Source organism: Amphiprion ocellaris, chromosome 8 (genome assembly GCF_022539595.1).
Source record: "Amphiprion ocellaris isolate individual 3 ecotype Okinawa chromosome 8, ASM2253959v1, whole genome shotgun sequence".
Lineage (NCBI taxonomy): Eukaryota > Metazoa > Chordata > Actinopteri > Pomacentridae > Amphiprion > Amphiprion ocellaris.
Window position 1 is genome coordinate 37,027,209 of NC_072773.1, and position 19,898 is coordinate 37,047,106.

At 38.6% G+C, this 19,898-nt stretch overlaps 1 protein-coding gene across 22 annotated transcripts in view; it reads right to left on the bottom strand.

Moving 5' to 3' along the window:
- Window positions 1–19,898, bottom strand: part of cacna1db (calcium channel, voltage-dependent, L type, alpha 1D subunit, b) — a 153,856-nt gene that overhangs the window by 37,454 nt on the left and 96,504 nt on the right. For 8 of the 22 annotated variants that reach the window (XM_055012956.1, XM_055012950.1, XM_055012947.1 and 5 more), the window contains 20 exons: window positions 19,659–19,819; window positions 18,350–18,575; window positions 17,718–17,925; window positions 17,423–17,543; window positions 16,443–16,557; window positions 16,260–16,320; window positions 16,071–16,122; window positions 15,235–15,379; window positions 13,571–13,700; window positions 11,118–11,177; window positions 9,777–9,883; window positions 7,926–8,013; window positions 7,720–7,827; window positions 6,870–6,922; window positions 6,620–6,766; window positions 5,354–5,555; window positions 3,644–3,802; window positions 2,316–2,426; window positions 1,056–1,133; window positions 569–652 (listed from right to left, as the gene is read on the bottom strand). In XM_055012956.1, coding sequence (XP_054868931.1) covers window positions 569–652; window positions 1,056–1,133; window positions 2,316–2,426; window positions 3,644–3,802; window positions 5,354–5,555; window positions 6,620–6,766; window positions 6,870–6,922; window positions 7,720–7,827; window positions 7,926–8,013; window positions 9,777–9,883; window positions 11,118–11,177; window positions 13,571–13,700; window positions 15,235–15,379; window positions 16,071–16,122; window positions 16,260–16,320; window positions 16,443–16,557; window positions 17,423–17,543; window positions 17,718–17,925; window positions 18,350–18,575; window positions 19,659–19,819 — 2,416 coding nt within the window. Of the gene's footprint in view, window positions 1–568; window positions 653–1,055; window positions 1,134–2,315; window positions 2,427–3,643; window positions 3,803–5,353; window positions 5,556–6,619; window positions 6,767–6,869; window positions 6,923–7,719; window positions 7,828–7,925; window positions 8,014–9,776; window positions 9,884–10,979; window positions 11,040–11,117; window positions 11,178–13,570; window positions 13,701–15,234; window positions 15,380–16,070; window positions 16,123–16,259; window positions 16,321–16,442; window positions 16,558–17,422; window positions 17,544–17,717; window positions 17,926–18,349; window positions 18,576–19,658; window positions 19,820–19,898 lie in introns of all 22 variants that reach the window. The other 14 variants (XM_055012944.1, XM_055012964.1, XM_055012949.1 and 11 more) reach the window with 4 other exon arrangements.

Sequence of the window (19,898 nt, forward strand, 5' to 3'; positions counted from 1 at the left end):
TCACATTTTAGACTCTGACCAGTAAGATTTACAATCTGTACCTTAATACAAACACTCATTCAACATTATTTCAGACAAACAAGCACCTTGACATGGAAAAGCACGAAATCATTAACAGAAGCTGCAGACCAAGAAGCAGAGCGGCCTGGCAGTAGCAGGTCAGTGAGTTTATCTAGTTCAGAGATTGCAATTAAGAAACCTGTTTAAATGGGATAACTAAGTTGAATTCAGAAACAGTCTAAGAATTCAAAAGCTCACATAATTAGCTATTTTATTAGTTCTTTTACTATTACATGTATGACAAATGTAAACAGCAGATCAATATTAAACTACCGCAATGTTTCTTCATTCAGCAACTAATAATATTATGTGTGTCTCCTAATAGTTAAACAGATGTTACATTCAAATATACATTCAAATAATCGTGCAAATACCATTAATTAAGTAACATTTTGCGCTATAGTGAAATTAAAATGAGTTGTGATTTTGAATGCAGCTCTGATGCTAAAGCGAGGCCCTCTTTTCTCGGAAGGAAACAGAAAGACACGTGTGATAAACGACTACTTACATTGATCTCAGTGATGGCAATGTCAACCACGCTACCCACAACAATTAAGGCATCAAACGTGTTCCATGCATCAGCAAAATAGTTCTGCAAGCACAAGCAACAACACAGAAACAAAGGAAGAGAAGGAGAGAAAGAAGGACAACAAAGCAAGGAAGAAAAAGGAAGAAGAGGCAAAAACAAAAAAAAAGAATTGTGAAAGATAGAAAGAGAAGAAAACATCAAAAAGTTGTGCTTTGATATAACAGAAAGTCAAATCCTTCCTGCCAGAGTTTGTGAGAGAAATAAAGCGTATAATTTGCCATTTAAATCTTTTATTTTGAGTAGATGAGTAAATAAGGGGTCATGATAGACTTAAAACTGGAGACGTAGCTGACACAAAATTAAGACAGGAAGGAAAAGGAGAGGAGGAAAGGTGTGAAGGAAGGAAAACAAAGGAGAGTGGCAGCAGCAGGAAGAGAGAATGACAGAAATACTGACGTCTTTCTACCTGGCTGAGGATGATGTCGACCACGCTGCCGATCACCACCAGGGCATCGAAGACGTTCCAGGCATCTCCGACATAACCCTGGCAGCATGCACAGCCAGCGGGAGGAGAGGGGGAGGAATGGAGGGGGATGGATGGAGGGGAGGTTGGAGGGGGCAGGAGGAGTCAGGGTTAAAGGGAAAGTGGCTTCAGGTAAATACTACCGCTTTTAGGGATGAAATATAAAACGAGATCTGATGGGAAAACTCAGGAACAATCAGTGAAATGGGAAAAAGGGCATCCCTCAAGGTTCTGTGCTGGGTCCATTATTATTCACTATTTACATGAATAATCTCGGGCAGAATATTTCGTTTCTACGCTGATGACACAGTCCTATGCTGAGCAGCACCCGCGCCTACTGATTCCTTCCAGAATTTACAGTTTGATAGAGTCCAGGAACAACTCTGTCATCTGCAACTTGTTTTAAATGCAGACAAAACTACATGTATATTCTTTACTACTTCATAAACTGCCAGATCAGCACTGTCTGGAAAAATTTTAACAAGAAATACTCAACAAATAGAGTTGGTTCTACTTTTAAATATCTAGGATTTTTAGTTGATTTGTCTTTTAAGGAGCACATTCAGTATATGGTAAAAACTGAATCTCTCACTACAATTTTATTACAGAAACAGAAATTGGTGGAAACAACCTTTCTGCCTGTTATGACTATGGAGATGTGTTGTATATGAAGGCCTCTGCTGATTGTCTTAGCATGCTGGATAGCGTGTACCATGGGGAGCTGAGATTCATTATTAGATGTGGTCTCCTTACTCACCACTGTGTTCTATTCTAAACTTAACTGGACATCTTTAAGTCATTGGTGTTTATTTCCAGAACCATTCTGGGTATTGATCCTTCCTGTTTGTCTTTTAACAAGAAAACATTGAAGTCATAATCTCCCATCTATGGATACTCTGCAATTAGTTGTTCCCAAATCTGAACTGGGCAAGAAAGCATTCAGGTTTTCTGCACCTGATGCTTGGAATAAATTACAATCTAAACTTCAACTTCCAGCCCTTGTTCCACTGAATGAATTTAAAGTTCTGGTGAAATCATTACAGTCTACCTGGTCTGTTTAGGTGTTCTATGTGAACAAGTTTTAATGTTAATTTTATCTGCTGTTTACTGTTTTTAATGTGACGATACTGCTGCCCTCTTCTCTTAAACGTTGGAACTATTGCAGTAGCGGCAGTGTGACAGGAGAGGAGATTGTAGACTCACTCTGGGTTTGAAGGCAATGAGCTTGAGGATCATTTCTACAGTGAAAACTCCAGTGAAGACCATGTTGAGGATGTCCATCGCGTAGTTAAACAAAGGAGACTGACCATGATGCTGGAAAGAGAAAGCAGTGAGCAGATTAAACACAGGTACAGGACATTTAGCCCTGTTAGCAGTGACAAAACTCACTTAAAAGCTATAAAAGTTCTCCTTTACAACTGAGACGGTCCGCTGAAAAGATTAGTCCTCTAAACTTCAGGTAGTTTCTAGACATTTGTTTGCTCCTGTCTCATTTCTCAACCATGACTACAAGGAGAAAGAACAATAAAATTAAGTTAAAATGCCATGAGTAAGAAAAAAAGGTGAATTTCTTTCATTATTTATTTTAGAAAAATTGAAACAGCCTGGACTGCCTACAGGTGTTACTAAGACTGAAAAACATGGTGGCTCTACATACTATTCACGTTTTACTATTCTGATATTTTTCACAGTTATATTTAATTAGTTTCTATACCAAAAAGTCTTGAATATTTGCGACATCATTTTTGGTCACAGCTTTAATGCCTTCGCAGTTCTGTTAGCACAGACTCTTTTTTTTTTTTTTTTTACAGAATTTGGTGAGAGTAAACCATATATTTTGGATATTTTTTCAAATGATGCATTGAGTAAAGTCATTTTGATGAAATACTACAATTTTAAGCTTAAACAGTTGGCAGTTGGGTAGCTTAGGGACTGTCAGAAAGTTAAAAACTCACCATTTCTTTTCAGTTTTTACATTTTTTTTAAAAATTACTTTTAAAGATTACATATCTTTCAAACCAACCACAGGGTAAATAAATGCAATAAATTCACTTTAAGGTTATTTACTGTATTTATAATAGCATTTATATATCATATAATAGCAAGAAAACATAAATACTCTTTATATACACAACACAGACATTAGATCTTTATTACATTACTTTATTACATTCCACAAATATTACCATTTTACCCATTTGTATTTTTTGTATATTATAGTTTTATTTATTTGTATTTTTTAAGTCTATTTTAACATTTTGTAGTTATAAAGCCTGGTGGACAGTCGCTGCATTTCACTGCCATACATATATGTGCATGTGACGAATAACAAAAACTTAAATCTAATCTAAGATCTTGAAGCAAAATAATAAATATTGGTGACGTCAATTGCAACAGTGACAAATTCAACACCAAACCACTTTTAATATCACCAATTATTATCACAGCTGCAAAAACCAGACACTTTTATACCATTTAAAAAACCAACTGTAAATCCACTTTACTGGAAGGGCTGGATGGAGAGTTCTTACCTGAATGGCCAGACACAAGGTGTTGAGGATGATCAGGACAAACATGACGTACTCAAAGCCGGTGGAGTTGACCACATACCAGAACTTGTACTGGTAGGGGTTTTTAGGGATGTAGCGCCGCAGAGGACGAGCTTTCAGAGCGTACTCAACACACTGACGCTGGGAGGTTTGCAGGGAAAGTTGGGGCAAAAGAAAGACAGACTCATAAACAAATGCAATATGTCAATGCAGGTACAAGATGCAGTCATATGCAAAATGATTCAACCCCCCTGAAATTTTTGACATTCTAGCAAAATGAGCAACATTCCAGCTGCAGGCGACTAAATCATAACAGAGGTGAACAGTTAGTTTATTGAAATATAATACCAAAGCAAAATTCAAGATTTAATTCATAATCCATCCAAAATTTCAACTTACTGACAAAAAGCAGGTAGCAAAATTATTCCACCCCGTATGAGGCTGCATCTTCAGTACTTCCTTGGGAATTTTAGCCCATTCCTCGAGGACGATGGTCTCCAGCTCAGCAATGTTCTCAGGTCTATGTGCTGCAGCAGCTTTCTTCAGATCCACCACAGATTCTCCATTGGGTTTCAGTCTGGAGGTTGTGATGTCCACTCTATAACCTTCCAGGCTTTTTTCTCCAACCAGGCCTTTGTTGGTTCTGATGTGTGTTTGGGGTCACTGTCTTGCTGGAACGTCCAATTAGCTTCAACTTTTTCACGGACTGAGTGACGTTCTTGTCCAGAATATCCTGGTACTTCCTGAATCCATGGTGCCTTCAACACGTTGGAGATTCCTGGTTCCATTAGAAGCAGAACAACCCCACAGCATCCCAGATCCACCACCATGCTCCACAGTAGGCAGGGTTTTCTTCTCCTCGTTCTTCCTCCCAGACATTCCTCTGATCCATAAGACCAAAGAGCTCTAGTTTGGTCTCATCAGTCCATAGAACCGTCTCCCAGAACTTCTGTGGCTTTGATAGGTTGGTTCTAGCAGACTGGAGAACATTGTTCTTGTGGTGTGTCTTCAGAAGCGGTGTCCGTCTAGGGGATCTGGCATTAAGCCCTTCAGCATGGAATGTGTCCACAGAAACATCAGTTCCTCTTCCAGCCAGATCTTCCTGCAGGTCCTTGGCAGTCAGCCTGGGGTTCTTGTCCATCTGTCTCCAGGAATCTTGATGTTCTCGCTGATAGCTTCTTTTTTCCACCAGGACCATGTAGTGTAGCCACAGTAGCGGTGGCTTTGAACTTACCAATGATGCTTCCAACAGAGTCTCTGGGAACATTCTAGAGCTTGGAGATCTTCTTGGACCCATTTTCTTTCTGGTGCAAAGCAGCTATCTCCTCTCTAGACTTCAGGAACGTCTCTCCGATCTGAACCATGGTGCTGCTAGAGGCATATGGGGAGTTTTGACCCAAAGTGAACCCATTATATAGACCTGAGTATTACTCAATGTTTAGCATGTGTCACCGTTGGATTCATCTCCAAATGTAGACATGCAGGTGGATGGATTAGAGTTGTACTGCAGTTATCTGTATTTACCAGCACTGTTTATAGGGCGTGGAATCATTCTGCATGCAACTGTGCAGGCAGTGTTTGGGTCGTATACTAGGATACAGTAGAGTGTTTCTTCTGTTTCCTGAGAAGTTCTCATAGCAAATGCATTTCAAAGTAAAAGTCTAATGCACATGCAACACAAGTCCTCCCTACCTGGTTCTTGTCCAGCTCACAGTTCTTGTACTCCTTCTCCCCCTGCTCCTGGAAGGTGACGATGACGAAACCGACGAAGATGTTCATCATGAAGAAGGCGATGATGATGATGTAGATGATGAAGAAGATGGAGATCTCGATGCGGTAGTTGTAGATGGGACCCATGTTCTCCCTGTTGGAGTCGATGGCTTTGTACAACAAACTGGAGAGACGTACATGACATGGAGAAAGTCAAGAAACTAAACAGTAATTATGCATATAACCTGCAGCTCTGCAAGTTTCCATTAAGACTTTATTTTAACAGACACATGCATGTTCACGTGCACATTAACAGACACACAATACCTGAAGAGAAAAGCCAACATTTCTTTACTTTTGGTTATTGAAATGGTAAAAATTGAGCATTTTTATTCAGACAGATGATGATGATGAATATTAAACACTAAAAAAGGCCATATTTTATATTTGTTTATGGTCACAGAGCACTTTAACCCTCTGAACTCCAACCAGTTTCTCTGCATTTTTATTTTTCCTCACTGTGGGCTCATTTTTCACTGCATATATATATATACATTTTATAAAGTCCTGTACCTCTATGGAATAAGAACAACCATTGCTCTGAGTAGAAATAACTCAAAAATGTGCTTTGTGGAGTATTTTAAAATTATATTGACATGATTTATAAAAATAGAAAAACAAACTCTGAATATCTTAGACTATTTTCATAAAATTGAAAAAAAAAACAGTCAGTATGCACAATATTTTATCAAATGCCCATAGATGTTACCAACACTGAAAAAACATGCAGCTTAAATATTTACATTTTTACAGCATCTTCAAAAATGTTTGATATTTTACCAGGCTGAAAGTATCTTCCAACAACTTATTGACAACTTGCTCCATTGTATATCCAATTTTAAGACATGCTGCATTTAGTTTGTTGATCATAAATATTTTATTTTTCATTGTCTCTAATTTGTTTCTATACTTGTCTCCCCTCTGCTTTGTATAAACACTGCCTGCAGCTCAGCTGAATCATCAATGGATTTGTGTCATGAGACTGCTGGATTGTCAGTTACGCCGTGGAACTTGGACTTTTTTTGGCCTTTTGCAAAAGCTGGTGCAAAACCTTTATTTTTTGCAATTTTTTAAATGAGGCCCATAGAATAGAGTAATTTAAAATAAATATCAAGTGCAGATTTGTTTAATTTCCCCGATGGAGCCACATGCCATACACAATTCGTTTGAGGATCGAGCAGTGCTTACGTGGGCCATCCTTCGAAGGTGGACACAGTGAAAAGAGCCATCATGGCCATGAGGACGTTGTCAAAATTGAAGTCGCTGTTGTACCAAATCCTCTCCTTCACCATTGGCATCGCTGTGTCGCCGTTGTTGTAGAGGATGTATTTACCTCTAGGATTTAAAGAAGATGTTAACCACATGTATGTAAAAGCACAGAACAGAGACACTCACATAGACCAGAACTGGAAAACTGGAAGAAGTCAAAAGAACTCACTTGCACTCATCTGGACTGGACTTTGCATCATCTGTGCATTGGTAAAATTTGCCCTTTTGCAAAAAGAACAACAGAGTGTGAGAGGTTGGATCAGACCATTTACTTCTGTGGAGCTATTTGCTGTTTTATAGCAGAAGAACGGGTTGATTTGTTGAGCGAGGTCACCATCAGTTATGATTCCCTAAAGTCTGGACACACAGGAAATCTCCTTAACTATAATTTTTTTGCCTCCACAGATTAAATATGGTTAAAAGAAGAAAGAGTTGAACTGGTACTTGTCAGTGGACGTGAACGATGGACATATGGAAAGATAGCAGATGAATTTAATCATCCAAGGAGGATTCCACTTGGCTTTTCCATGGTGGTGAAGGTGGTTAAAAAGTTTTAAAAAATGGGCAGTGTCATGGACAAACCCCGTTCTGGACAACCAAATGTATCACCCGGAACTAAAGTATTGATCATGGCTAAAATTCATGTTAGCCCCAAAAAATGACTTCCCTAACCCAAACCCTATTAACCCTACTAGCCCAACCAACCCTAACCCTACTAAACCTACTAACCCTAACACCCTAACCCTACTAACCCTATTAACCCTAACCCTACTAACCATAACTCTACTAACTCTACTAATCCTAATCTTACTAACCCTAAACCTACCAACCCTAATCCTATCTTTCCTTATGTCCATCCTTCACATCCATTGACAAGTACCAGTTCAACTCTTTCTTCTTTGGACCAAGCCATATTTGATCTGTGGAGGCAAAATATATATATATATAGTCAATGAGGCTTCCTGTGTGTCCAGACTTAATGGATATATTTTGTGTATTTCTGTATATTTCTCTTGTACCTTGAAGAGTTGCACTCCGATACAAGCGAACATGAACTGCAGCAGCGTGGTGACGATCATGATGTTGCCGATGGTCCTGATGGCCACAAACACACACTGGACCACATGCTGCAGATGTACAGTTACACATCATTAGTGGAAATACACAGATGTCTGAATGAACGATACGGTACATTAACACTCTGTTGTGTTCTAGTGTTTCTGACCTTGAGGCCCTTTGCTCTGTTTATGGCCCTGAGTGGACGGAGAACCCGCAAAACACGAAGAATCTTCACCACTGAGATAGCGGAAGACCTACAGAGGACAGAAAAGCACATCAGCGGATTCAGCTGATCAGTTTCATCTGCATGTTGCCACGGAAACATTAGAAGCTAACATCTTTCTAACTGTAACTTTAAACATTTTGGTTCATTAAATACTTCCTGAAGTGATGCTGGTTGTAATAGAGACAGTCATATAGTCACTGTGGTCATAACATCCCTGGAAAACCACAACTTGTTTGCTTCAAATTGATAAACAGATTGGCTCAGATGTCAAAATTGGCTTTTAAAAGTAAAGATTTGTTTCTCTGCCAAAGACTCTGAAAAAGTGATTCATATTTTTATGACTATTCGGTTAGACTACGGTAATTCTTTGTATGTGGGTGTAGAGCAGTTGTCTTTTAATCACAGGACAGATTGTAAGTCTTTCTGGTTAGTTTTTAGGTTTGAAACAGGTTGGCACCACTTTATTTAGCAGAACCTTTAGATCATACACTGGTTAGAGTCTTGACCAGATGTCTTTGGAGGCAATCTAAACTTCGTAGTGGTGTTACTTTTCCATGTGAGGACTGTTCAGACTTTAGATATTTTCTAAAGTTGCTGCAGAAGACCCTCCTCTTCTGTTTGACATTTGGTTGAAGTAGAGCTGAACTCTGACTTCATTCCTTACTGTGTTGTATCTTTGATTTATTGGGGCTATTTTTGTCTTATGGCTTGCTGTTTTAATTGTGCATCACTTTAGTTCAACTTTATAGATGAATTTGACTCAACTTATGATTTTTTTTTTTAAGGACAGCTTTAAAGGTGCACATTGATAGCTGACCCTCTGGGTTGGGAGTTGCTTCCCCAAGCGAAGGAGTTCAAGTATCTCCCGATCTTGTTCACAAGTGATGGGAAAATGGAGCGCGAGATGGACAGGCGGTGTCAGCAGTAATGAAGGCGTTGTACCGAACCGTCATGGTGAAGAGGGAGCTGAGCTGCAAGGAGAAGCTCTCAGTTTACCATCCATCTACGTTCCAACCCTCACCTATAGTAATGAGCTCTGGGTAGTGACCAAAAGAACAAGATCATGGATACAAGCGTCTGAAATGAGCTTCCTCCGTAGGGTGTCTGGGCTCAGCCTTAGAGATAGGGGGAGAAGCTCAGACGTCCAGAGGGAGCTCGGAGTAGAGCTGCTGATCTTTCACCTCTAAAGGAACCAGTTGAGGTGGTTTGGACATCTGATTCCTCCAGGGAGACTTCCTTTGGAGGTTTTCTGAACACGTCCACCTGGGAGAAGACCCTGGGGTAGACCCAGAACCCTCTGGAGGGATTATATATCTCATCTGGCCTGGGAACGCCTCAGGATCACCCAGGAAGAGCTGGAAAGTGTTGCTGGGAGGAGGATGGTCTGGAACGACCTGCTTCATCTGCTGCCTCCACGACCACGGATAAGAGGAAGAAGATGGATGGATGGATGGATGGATGGATGGATGGATGATAGATCTTGTTTTTTGACAGTCAGACCAGCAGTTTACTCCTGTTTTCACTCATGTTAAGCTACATCATGCAGCTGTTGACTGTTTCATATCTAATGGACTGACTAGAATAGTAATAATTTCATGTAATCTTTGGCGAGGAAGTGAAGAAGAATATTTTCCAAACTGTCAAACTGCTCCTTTAAAGTCGGCTCTTTGCAAAGTAATACTTCATGTATTCACAGTATATTTGATGGCAAAAATACAACACAGTTGCACAATGATACATTTCTACAAGACAGCGAATACTTTTATAAAGGAGAAGTTAAATGATTCTTACTGAATGCCGAAGGACACCAGAGACACACCGACAACCAGCAGGTCTAACAGGTTGAAGTAGTTTCTACAGAAAGCTCCTTTGTGGAGAAAAGCTCCAAACGCTGTCATCTGGACAGAAGAGAGAAACTGTCAGAACAGATCTGGCATCATGCAGACAGATTTATTGAGGAGGAAAACTGACTGTATTAGCTGTTTAGATCCATATTTTCTTTGTATCTTGTATATTCCCTAATATATGAATATGAGTGTTCATGACAACAAAGCACAACATGAATAGATTGAACTGAAGCTGTACTGTAGTTTGTGTTATTTAGACAAAACAGCATCTTAGTGACAAACTGGTGAACAGAATAGCACTACAATGACTTCAAGCAATATTACACAAAGTCTGGCTCAGTCAGTATATTGACAGGCCTGAAATAACACTCACAAAATCAGCTTTAAAATTAGCGCAGTGAGAGATGGAAACATACACAGAATATACAGTATATATATAAAAAACAATGCAAAATGCACATGTGACATGGGGAACATTATTCAGAAACCACTACACTCATTCCTAGTGCAGATTAAACCACAAACTGAACCATAAACAGACAATCCTCAGATAGACTTTTTAGGCTCAATACATGAGATTTCCCTGGAGCAGACATGCAGCGAGCAACGGGGTGAGACAGTGGGTTGAAATCGAACAGTAAAAATGATGAAAGTGCTCCTGATTTTAATGTGTGTCTCTGAGCATGAAAGCAAATTTAGGCAAAAAGACATCTTTGTGTGCATTGAGGTGGTGGGATCTACATGTTGGATGTTTTAGGAAACTCAGAAACCTCTTTGTTTTTGATGAATGTTTGAAAAAGTGATGCTAGTCCATGACAGGTTTCAAAATGCCACAAGGATTCAGATGTTGTTTAATTTTCTGAAAGTTAAAAAAGAAGAACTGTACTCTGAGACCGCTGTGCTCTGCAGAGGTCCGTTAGCTGGTCGAGGATGAAAAGGGGAAAGTGGGCCGTGATGGAAAAGTGACTGACACACACAAAAAAAGAATATCGGACAAAAACGCATGACCTCCACGCCGACAACAAGACAAGCGGGTGGCCGCCTTAAAAGTCAGAGAGACAAAAATGGAGGGTAGGGAGGATGTGTGCAGCAAGCGTTGGAGGTGGTGGGTTGTTGCCGAGGCAACGCGACATGTTGTCTTGTTTACCTTAACAAGGATCTCAAATGTAAACATACTAGTGAAGACATAGTCTGCATAGCCTAGGATCTGAGGAGGAAATCAGAGTGACACAAGCACGCAGGGTTACTGAAGCTCTACGCAGCACGGCACACACAGGACATTTACCTTCAACAGGATCTCAACAGTAAAGATTGCGGTGAAAGCATAGTCAAAATAACCAAGTATCTGCAAAAAGGCAATGCACAAGTTCAAGTCATTCCAGGACAACAGCACAATGACACAGCTTTTACTGTGAAAGAGTTACACACACAGGAAACAGAAATGAATTTGTCGTAAGTTAAAGCTGCACGAGGCGACATTTAAATGTAAAAAAAACGATTCTTAAATGAAAATGTTAAGATTGTTAACAACACAGCAGGTTTTCTCTGAGCAAAGAATTCAAATTAATCACCTCCTAAAATGGAATCCACATCAAGCTAGATTCACTTAAGTTGGATATTTTACTGTTACAGAGGCACAGCGGTGCAGTGGGAGGGATTATCCACACAAAGTTGTTCACTTTAATAATGTGTAGTAATCACAAATCAAAAAAACACAGGAGTGAAACTGAATTTATCAACCTGAGCCCAAAGAAAAACCTGTTAATGCCACATGTGTTGAGCTGTAGATGCCTTCACATGACATAATTTATACTGAACAAAAATATACACGCAGCATTTTATTAAACTACATCCATTCTTTTTTTTTTTTTTTTTTTTTTTACCAAGGGTCAATATATAGTTGTGGGACTTTTTGTATCATAGTTGACATTTTTGCTGTTTCAGGCCTAAAATCAACCAAACACCACGTGGCATTTTAGAGAAAGATTCTTCTAATATATTATATATACAACTGATTTCTAAAGATATTGTAGTAAACCTGTTGACTACTTTCTATTAAATAAGTCAGAAAGCCTTGGAGTCTGGCCAGTCTTTTCTTCAGGAGGAAATGACATCATGTGGAGCAGGTCATGTGATCTGGAATTAACACACTTCCTGGAGAGGTGTTTTGTTTTGTTGCTGATTAGAAGGTGGTTGGTATTAAATTCAGATGGTTATTTAGTTGACATTTTAGTGATATCCAGTCATTTTTTATTAATAAGTGATTGTTTCCATAATAAATAATTATGGAATTTGTAAAGACATGATCATAATGAACATAAAAACATTATTTTTTTTTACTTTTAATAAAAATGTATGCAGATATATCCCATGGACTTCAGAAGTCCCTCAATTATATACTGACCCCCTCCAACATCTCTACAACTGAAGAAACTTTCACATCTGAGAGTTAATGAGGTTTTCTGGTTAGTAAACTCTTCCTGAATGACTCGGTGAAGTTGATGGACATTTTGGGGCGCTGGATCAAGTTGGCAGACACGTTAATCTGGAGATACGTGAAACCATTTCTTCAACTAAAAACAGCGGGGTTGTGAACATTCAGTTCTCTGACCACGGACTCTTTAAGGTCACTGTGGTCGAATGGTCCGACACATAACCTCCCTTAAAAACAAGAATCTGTCGTTTGCTTCAAATTTGACAAACAGATCAGCTCAGTCAATGTAGCCAAGCTGAAGGCCTTTCTTTCTCTGTAAGACCCTGAAAAAGTTATTCACGCCTTTACTACCACATGGTTTGTAATTCCTGTCGTCTCTTCAGCGTCTGCAGCTGTTCGTCTTTTAATAGAGGGAAGAAAATGTGATCACATAGCTCCAGTACTGGCTCCTTCCACTGGCTTCCTGTCCATTTCACGTTTGGTTTCAGTTTTTTTTTCTTGTTTTTAATGTTTTAAATGGGTTGAGCTTCCACATTATAGACTGATTAAACCGCGGACATCGACCAACAACAGGCCAACAGTTTGTTCTGGTTTTTTTGTTGTCATCCATGGCAGCATGTAAGTTACCCTCCCTGAGAGTCTGGAGCTTCACCTGACCAGGCTGTGGATTAACTTCATGGTTGACTGCTAACAAATCTCACCCTGTTCCAGTCAAAACAATAGAGTCAAGTCAGAAAAGAAAACTGTCTGTATGCTGCATTCATATTTTTGTTCAGTGTGTTCCTTAAGTTGTTTTTATTACATTTAAACTTGCCTTGTGCAGCTTGCACTATAATACAACACTTGATTGTAATCGTAGAAACATCAGCTTTGTGAGGTACTAATATAATTTAGTTCATAAAAATGTGAACAAAAAATGTGTAATTTTCAACATAAAAATAAAAAAACAACTGCTGTGGTCACATATTACCTTAGCTGTTTAACTTAGCATAGCATGGAAATACTTCAATATTCTGTGTAAAATTCATTTTTCATATTTGAGTGTCATTTTCCAGGTAATGCTCTTGATCAGCCTTTATAATAGCAGACATCTTAACTTTTTTAATATTAATAACACTGATTATGCCTCTGTTTCAGTCTATAAAATAAATCCCAACAGTGTGACTGTGAAGCAGCTTCATCAAAACCCTGAAAACCGAAGCAGCTGAATGGCATTCATCCATCATTAATTAGCTTTGTTAGTCTTCTGGCTGCAGTGAGACAAATAAACTGAGTGTAAAACGAGACTGCGGTTGTTGACGTACGATGTTTCGAGCGGAGAAGTTGCGGATGGGATCCTCAGCAGCCAGAGAGACGGAGCTGAGCATGATGAAGACCAGGATGAGGTTGGTGAAGATCTGGTGGTTGATCAGCTTATGGCAGAACACACGGAACCTGCACAAACAGAAGCCAGCAGACAGTAGGGGTGTGTGATACTCAAGATTTAATATCGATCCGATACCAGGTAAATACAGGACCACTATCGCCGATATCAATACTGATACTCCAGACTAACTTTTTCAGTAGTCGGTAGGTTTAGAACAGAGGTTAGGTGCTGCATCTGGTCCAGATTTGGATTGAAGATGGAGCTGTAAAGACTCACAGGGTCTAAGGATCAGACTAATTCCTGGGTGGGTTTTCTGTGGGTCAGACGAGGAAGAAACTGGGGTGCCGATGAAATCCCAAAGTGAGGGAAAGCCACCTGAAATCATTCTTGACAGTTTGGTCAATATTTGTGAAAAACTTCTGTCACTGAAATAGGAAATGCTGTTTTAAGATGCATTTTTACATTACATTTTTTGCATAGAGTTACTTTTGTAATGATGAATACGAAAAAATTTCCCCCCTATGGTTATTGTCTTTGATAATAAAACATGACAGACATTGTCAGTTCGTCACATCCACCTGGTCCCACCTGGTCCCACCTGGTCCCACCTGGTCCCACCTGGCTCCAGGTGAAATACTTCACTAGCTGAACATTTGCTTCTGGACAGACACTGCATTTACAGATGTTCCTTAAACGCCTCATGGTGCAGACTGATGCTGCTCAGACAGGTGTGCGACTGAGTTAAAGTGTTTTAATTCCAGATTAGTCCAAAATGAAAGTGACTGATTTTATCCAAATGTGTTGTTTTCTATGAGCGGAGAAAACAGTGCACGTAACTGAGCTTCATCTTTAACCCTCCTGTTGTCTTCATTTATGGGCACCAAAAAATATTGTTTCCTTGTCTGAAAAAAAAATACAAAAATTCAGCAAAAAAAATCCCCAAATTTCTGAAAATTTGCAAAACCTTCAGGAAGAAAATTCCAATAATTCCTTAAAAGTTTCCCTTAAAAAGAACCAAAATCCAGTGAAATTCACTGTATTTTGGTAGATTTTTTTCTGAATGTTCTTAAAGAAAATATTAGAAGTTTTACTGATATATATGGAATCACTTTAGATATTTTTACAATTAATTTGGAAGATTTTTACTCATTTTTTGAAAATATTTACAAGAATTTTCTTGCCAAACTGGGGGGATTTTTTTTATAATAAAACTTTTAAGGGAAACTTTTAAGGAATTATTGGAATTTTCTTCCTGAAGGTTTTGCAAATTTTCAGAAATTTGGGGAATTTTTTTGCTGAACTTTTGGATTTTTTTCAGACAAGGAAACAATATTTTTGGGTGCCTGTAAATGAAGACAACAGGAGGATTAAAAAAAGAAATTATTTCATTTATTCTACAAAATCGATCTCATTATACTGGTATTGTTCAATATGAACACCAAAGCTGGTATCAACATTACCGATATTTGGATTGATAAAAAGGTGGTTCAATTTGAGCTTTTTGACGCTGCTATCACCAACTTTACTGATTTTATTCAGTACTCCAGCAGGTAAACTTGCTTTTTTCCCTTAGTGTTGTCAGTATAAAGGCTAAAGACTCACGGGTTGGTGCTGCTGAAGATGAAGAAGGCGCTGCCCTCAGGGATCGGGGGAGTCTTCTCCTTGATGGTGAGTTCAGAAAGCCGCTGAGGCCGAGGTCCTGAGGGGACTTCTGGGAGATTGTCGTTATTTTCATCATCATCACACACTAGAAAACAGAAATTAGGATCCTTCTTTAGTATCTTTAACCCACTGAACCTCATGAAAACTTAAATTTGGCCTCTCATTTTTACATCAGTTTGTTTAGTTCCTGTCTCATATCTTGTCATATTTTCTTTTTTCTTTCAGCATTTCTAAAGGTAGACAGACTCTTAAGTGGCGTAGTCTTAATCCTGTAAATGTTTTACATCCCAGAATAACAGCTCTATAACGTGCTTGGAGATTTCAGAAGTTAGGAATCTTTTTGGACAGGATTCAAATAGTTGAGTTTTAATCACAAAATGTTTGCAATTTTATGGTGAAAAACTGTCAAACCATGACGGTAAAAATCTGGAAACTCTGAAACAGTTTGATGCAGTTTATTTAACACTGAATCACTGTAAATAATCAGGAGAAAACTATGTTTTTTAGACTTTTGTTCTCTTGAAAAATACATTTCCAGACTCCTGAAAAAATGTCATAATATGTAGAACAATACTGTAATTTTTGCATTTAATTCTTGAAAAGAATCCAGTTTTCCCAGTTAAATGTTCATATTGTTGTACTGGTAATGGAAACATGCTGCAATATGTAGAACAAGGAACATTTCTTCAGACTTCTAGTCAGTTCCAGAACCATAAAACTGGAGGAAATGATGGATAATTTGGTTAAAGCTCCTCTCTGAAGACAGAAAATTTCACCTGGAGAGTCAGTAACAGGATACAACTCTTTGTCTTCCTCCTCTACTGGCACCTGCAGAAAGAATGCAGAATTAACGTCTGGAAAATCTTTAAATACTGACAGAAAAATGAAATCAATAGTGCACTTTCAGATACAAAAGTCTCAGAAGTTGTTATTTCTTAAAGAGATTTAGCTGCTCTGTGTGCTACCTTCGTCTCTCCATCTTTGGCTTCTGTTATTTCAACTCTCTTCTTCTCCAAGATGATCTCCCTGTTGGGAAACAATAAAACAAGAAGTCATTCCTTAATCTCAGTGATGGAAGAGGACTTGTGACTAAAGTCTGACACAGAAAATGTGAGCAGAAATGAAAATGTGACGATCTGAAGCTGTACTTTGCACTGTTCTTCCTCTTCTTGGCCTCCTCTTCCTCCTTCTGAGCCGTGTTCAGGCTCTCGGCGTCCGCCAGGTTGTCGACGGCGATGGCCAAGAAGACGTTCAGCAGGATGTCTGATCATCAACTTAAAGAGAGAAAAACTGACCAAAACCGTTACATCTGGTCTTTAAAACCCACCTGAGCTCGTATGGTTAGCATTTACCGCTCAACAGTTTAATGTTGTCCTAAGACTGCTTTTCTTTCAAAAATAAGGACATTTCTAAGTAACAGCAGCAGTACATTAGTTAAAGTTGCTTTATATTAGCTAAAGCCGCTTTATTGTAAAGTTGCCTTATTGTAAAGTTGCTTTATTGTAAAGTTGCTCTATATTAAAGTTGCTCTATATTAAAGTTGCTCTATATTAGTTAAAGTTGCTCTATATGAGCTAAAGTTGCTCCATATTAAAGTTGCTCTATATTAGTTAAAGTTGCTCTATATGAGCTAAAGTTGCTCCATATTAAAGTTGCTTTATATTAGTTAAAGTTGCTCTTTCTTAAAGTTGCTCTACCTATCTGAGTTACCGTTGACCTACACTACCGTTCAAAAGTTTGGGGTCATCCAGATAATTCCGTGTTTTCCATGAAAACTCCCACTTCTATCCATGTGCTAACATAACTGCACAAGGGTTTTCTAATCATCAGTTAGCCTTTCAACACCATTAGCTAACACAATGTAGCATTAGAACACAGGAGTGATGGTTGCTGGAAATGTTCCTCTGTACCTCTATGGAGATATTCCACTAAAAATCAGCTGTTTCCAGCTACAATAGTCATTTACCACATTAACAATGTCTACACTGGATTTATCATTCATTTAATGGTATCTTTATTGAAAAAAACAGTTTTTATTTCAGAAATAAGGACACTTCTAAGGGAATTTTTGAACGGTGGTGTACATCTGATAAGTGTGTGAATGAGTATTTTGTAGGCAGCAGGATACAGTTTCCACAGATGAAGAGGATGATGAAGTAGATGCAGACCACCATCCCAGAGGAGGCTGGACCCCCATACGCCATAATCCCGTCATACATCACCGTGTTCCAGTCCTCTCCTGTTAGGATCTAACAAATACAACACAGAATGGAGGATCCAAACATGAAAATCTTCTAATATTGGAACATTTTGATTCTTATTTCTGTGTGTTTTGAATCATCTAAAGCTGTCAAACACTAGTATTGAAGGTTGTGGAAACCTAAACAGAACAGTGCTGAATGAAGCCCCGCTGAGCTTCGTACCTGGAAGACGGTGAGCAGGGCCTGGGGGAAGTTATCAAACGTGCTCCGTTTGGTCACAGCTTCGTCGAAGTTGAACTTCCCCCCAAAGAGCTGCATCCCGAGCAACGAGAAGATGATGATGAAGAGGAAAAGCAGCAGCAACAGCGAGGCGATGGACTTCATGGAGTTGAGCAGAGACGCCACCAGGTTACTGAGAGACGCCCAGTGGCTAGAAAACAAGCAGAGAGGGACGTAACGAGGGACGAATGTTGAGACCAGTTAGACCAGCTGTTTCTGACCGTCTCCTGCATGAAGCATTACGTTTAAACATAGCAGCTGGTTTGCTTATTATCGAAACCCGATTGTGAGTTATTTTCTCAATTTTTGAAACTCAAATTTAGTGGCTTAAAATTATTCAAAACGCGAGAAACTTTGCAACTTTTATATAGCAAGGATCTAGTCAGTAGAAAACAACCTGGAGAAGATCCATGAAACAAGTTCAGGCGTGATGATAGGACCTTGGTGTCTACATAAAAAAAGCTACAGAACTTGAACATTTCTGTCACATCCAGGAAACAAACTATTTCTGCTCAAAGATCTTGTATCCTCGTTAACAGAGATAAAGATGATTGTTTGTTCTGATTTCTGCACACCGTGTGACCTTGAAGATCCTGAGGAGGCGAACGCAGCGGAACACGGAGATGCCCAGAGGAGACATGATGGCCAGCTCCACCAGGATGGTCTCCACGATTCCTCCACACACCACGAAGCAGTCGAAGCGGTTGAACAGCGACACGAAGTAGGCCTGCAGCCCCAGACTGTACATCTTCACCAGCATCTCCAGCGTGAACAAGGCCAGGAGGACTTTGTTGGCCACATCTGGAGAGAACAATACAAACTGTTTAAGATATTATCAAGTCTCTCACAGATGAACCAAGTCTAAGGAAATGTTTTTCTATCCATAGATTTTAAAATTAGAAGTGTTTTTTATAGTATTGTACAGCAAAGTTTTCGAAGTATATACTAACCTTTAATCCTACTAACCGGCCTGTGTTTTTGTTATTTATGTTGTTGTATGTAAACTGCTGAATATTTGAATTTCCCTCACGATTAGTAAAGTATCTATCTATCTATCTATCTATCTATCTATCTATCTATCTATCTATCTATAGTCTATCTATCTATCTATCTATCTATCTATCTATCTATCTATCTATCTATCTATCTATAGTCTATCTATCTATCTATCTATCTATCTATCAATCTATCTATTTATCTATAGTCTATCTATCTATCTATCTATCTATCTATCTATCTATCTATCTATCTATCTATCTATCTATTTATCTATAGTCTATCTATCTATCTATCTATCTATCTATCTATCTATCTATCTATCTATCTATCTATAGTCTATCTATCTATCTATCTATCTATCTATCTATCTATCTATCTATCAATCTATCTATTTATCTAGTCTATCTATCTATCTATCTATCTATCTATCTATCTATTTATCTATCTATCTATCTATCTATCTATCTATCTATCTATCTATCTATCTATCTATCTATCTATCTATCTATCTATCTATCTATAGTCTATCTATCTATCTATCTATCTATCTATCTATCTATCTATCTATTTATCTATCTATCTATCTATCTATCTATCTATCTATCTATCTATTTATCTATAGTCTATCTATCTATCTATCTATCTATCTATCTATCTATCTATCTATCTATAGTCTATCTATCTATCTATCTATCTATCTATCTATCTATCTATCTATTTATCTATAGTCTATCTATCTATCTATCTATCTATCTATCTATCTATCTATCTATCTATCTATCTATCTATCTATCTATCTATCTATCTATCCATCCATCCATCCATCCATCCATCCATCCATCCATCCATCCATCCCCAGAGAATCTAATGGAGATATTTCTATACCCTGGACTTCAGTCAGCCAGTCTGGTTGGTTGTAGTGCTCTGAGGCGATGGTCAGAGTGTTGAGGAACACCAAGATGATGACCAGCCAATAAAACGTCACAGATTTCACGGCTGCTCGGCATTTCCTGCGGCAGAAACGGTTCCATCGACGCCACTGCCGACTGCCAGACAAACAATTTGACATATTTAGTGTGAAACTCTTCAGACTTTTTGTGTTTGATTACAACCTTTTCTGCTTCA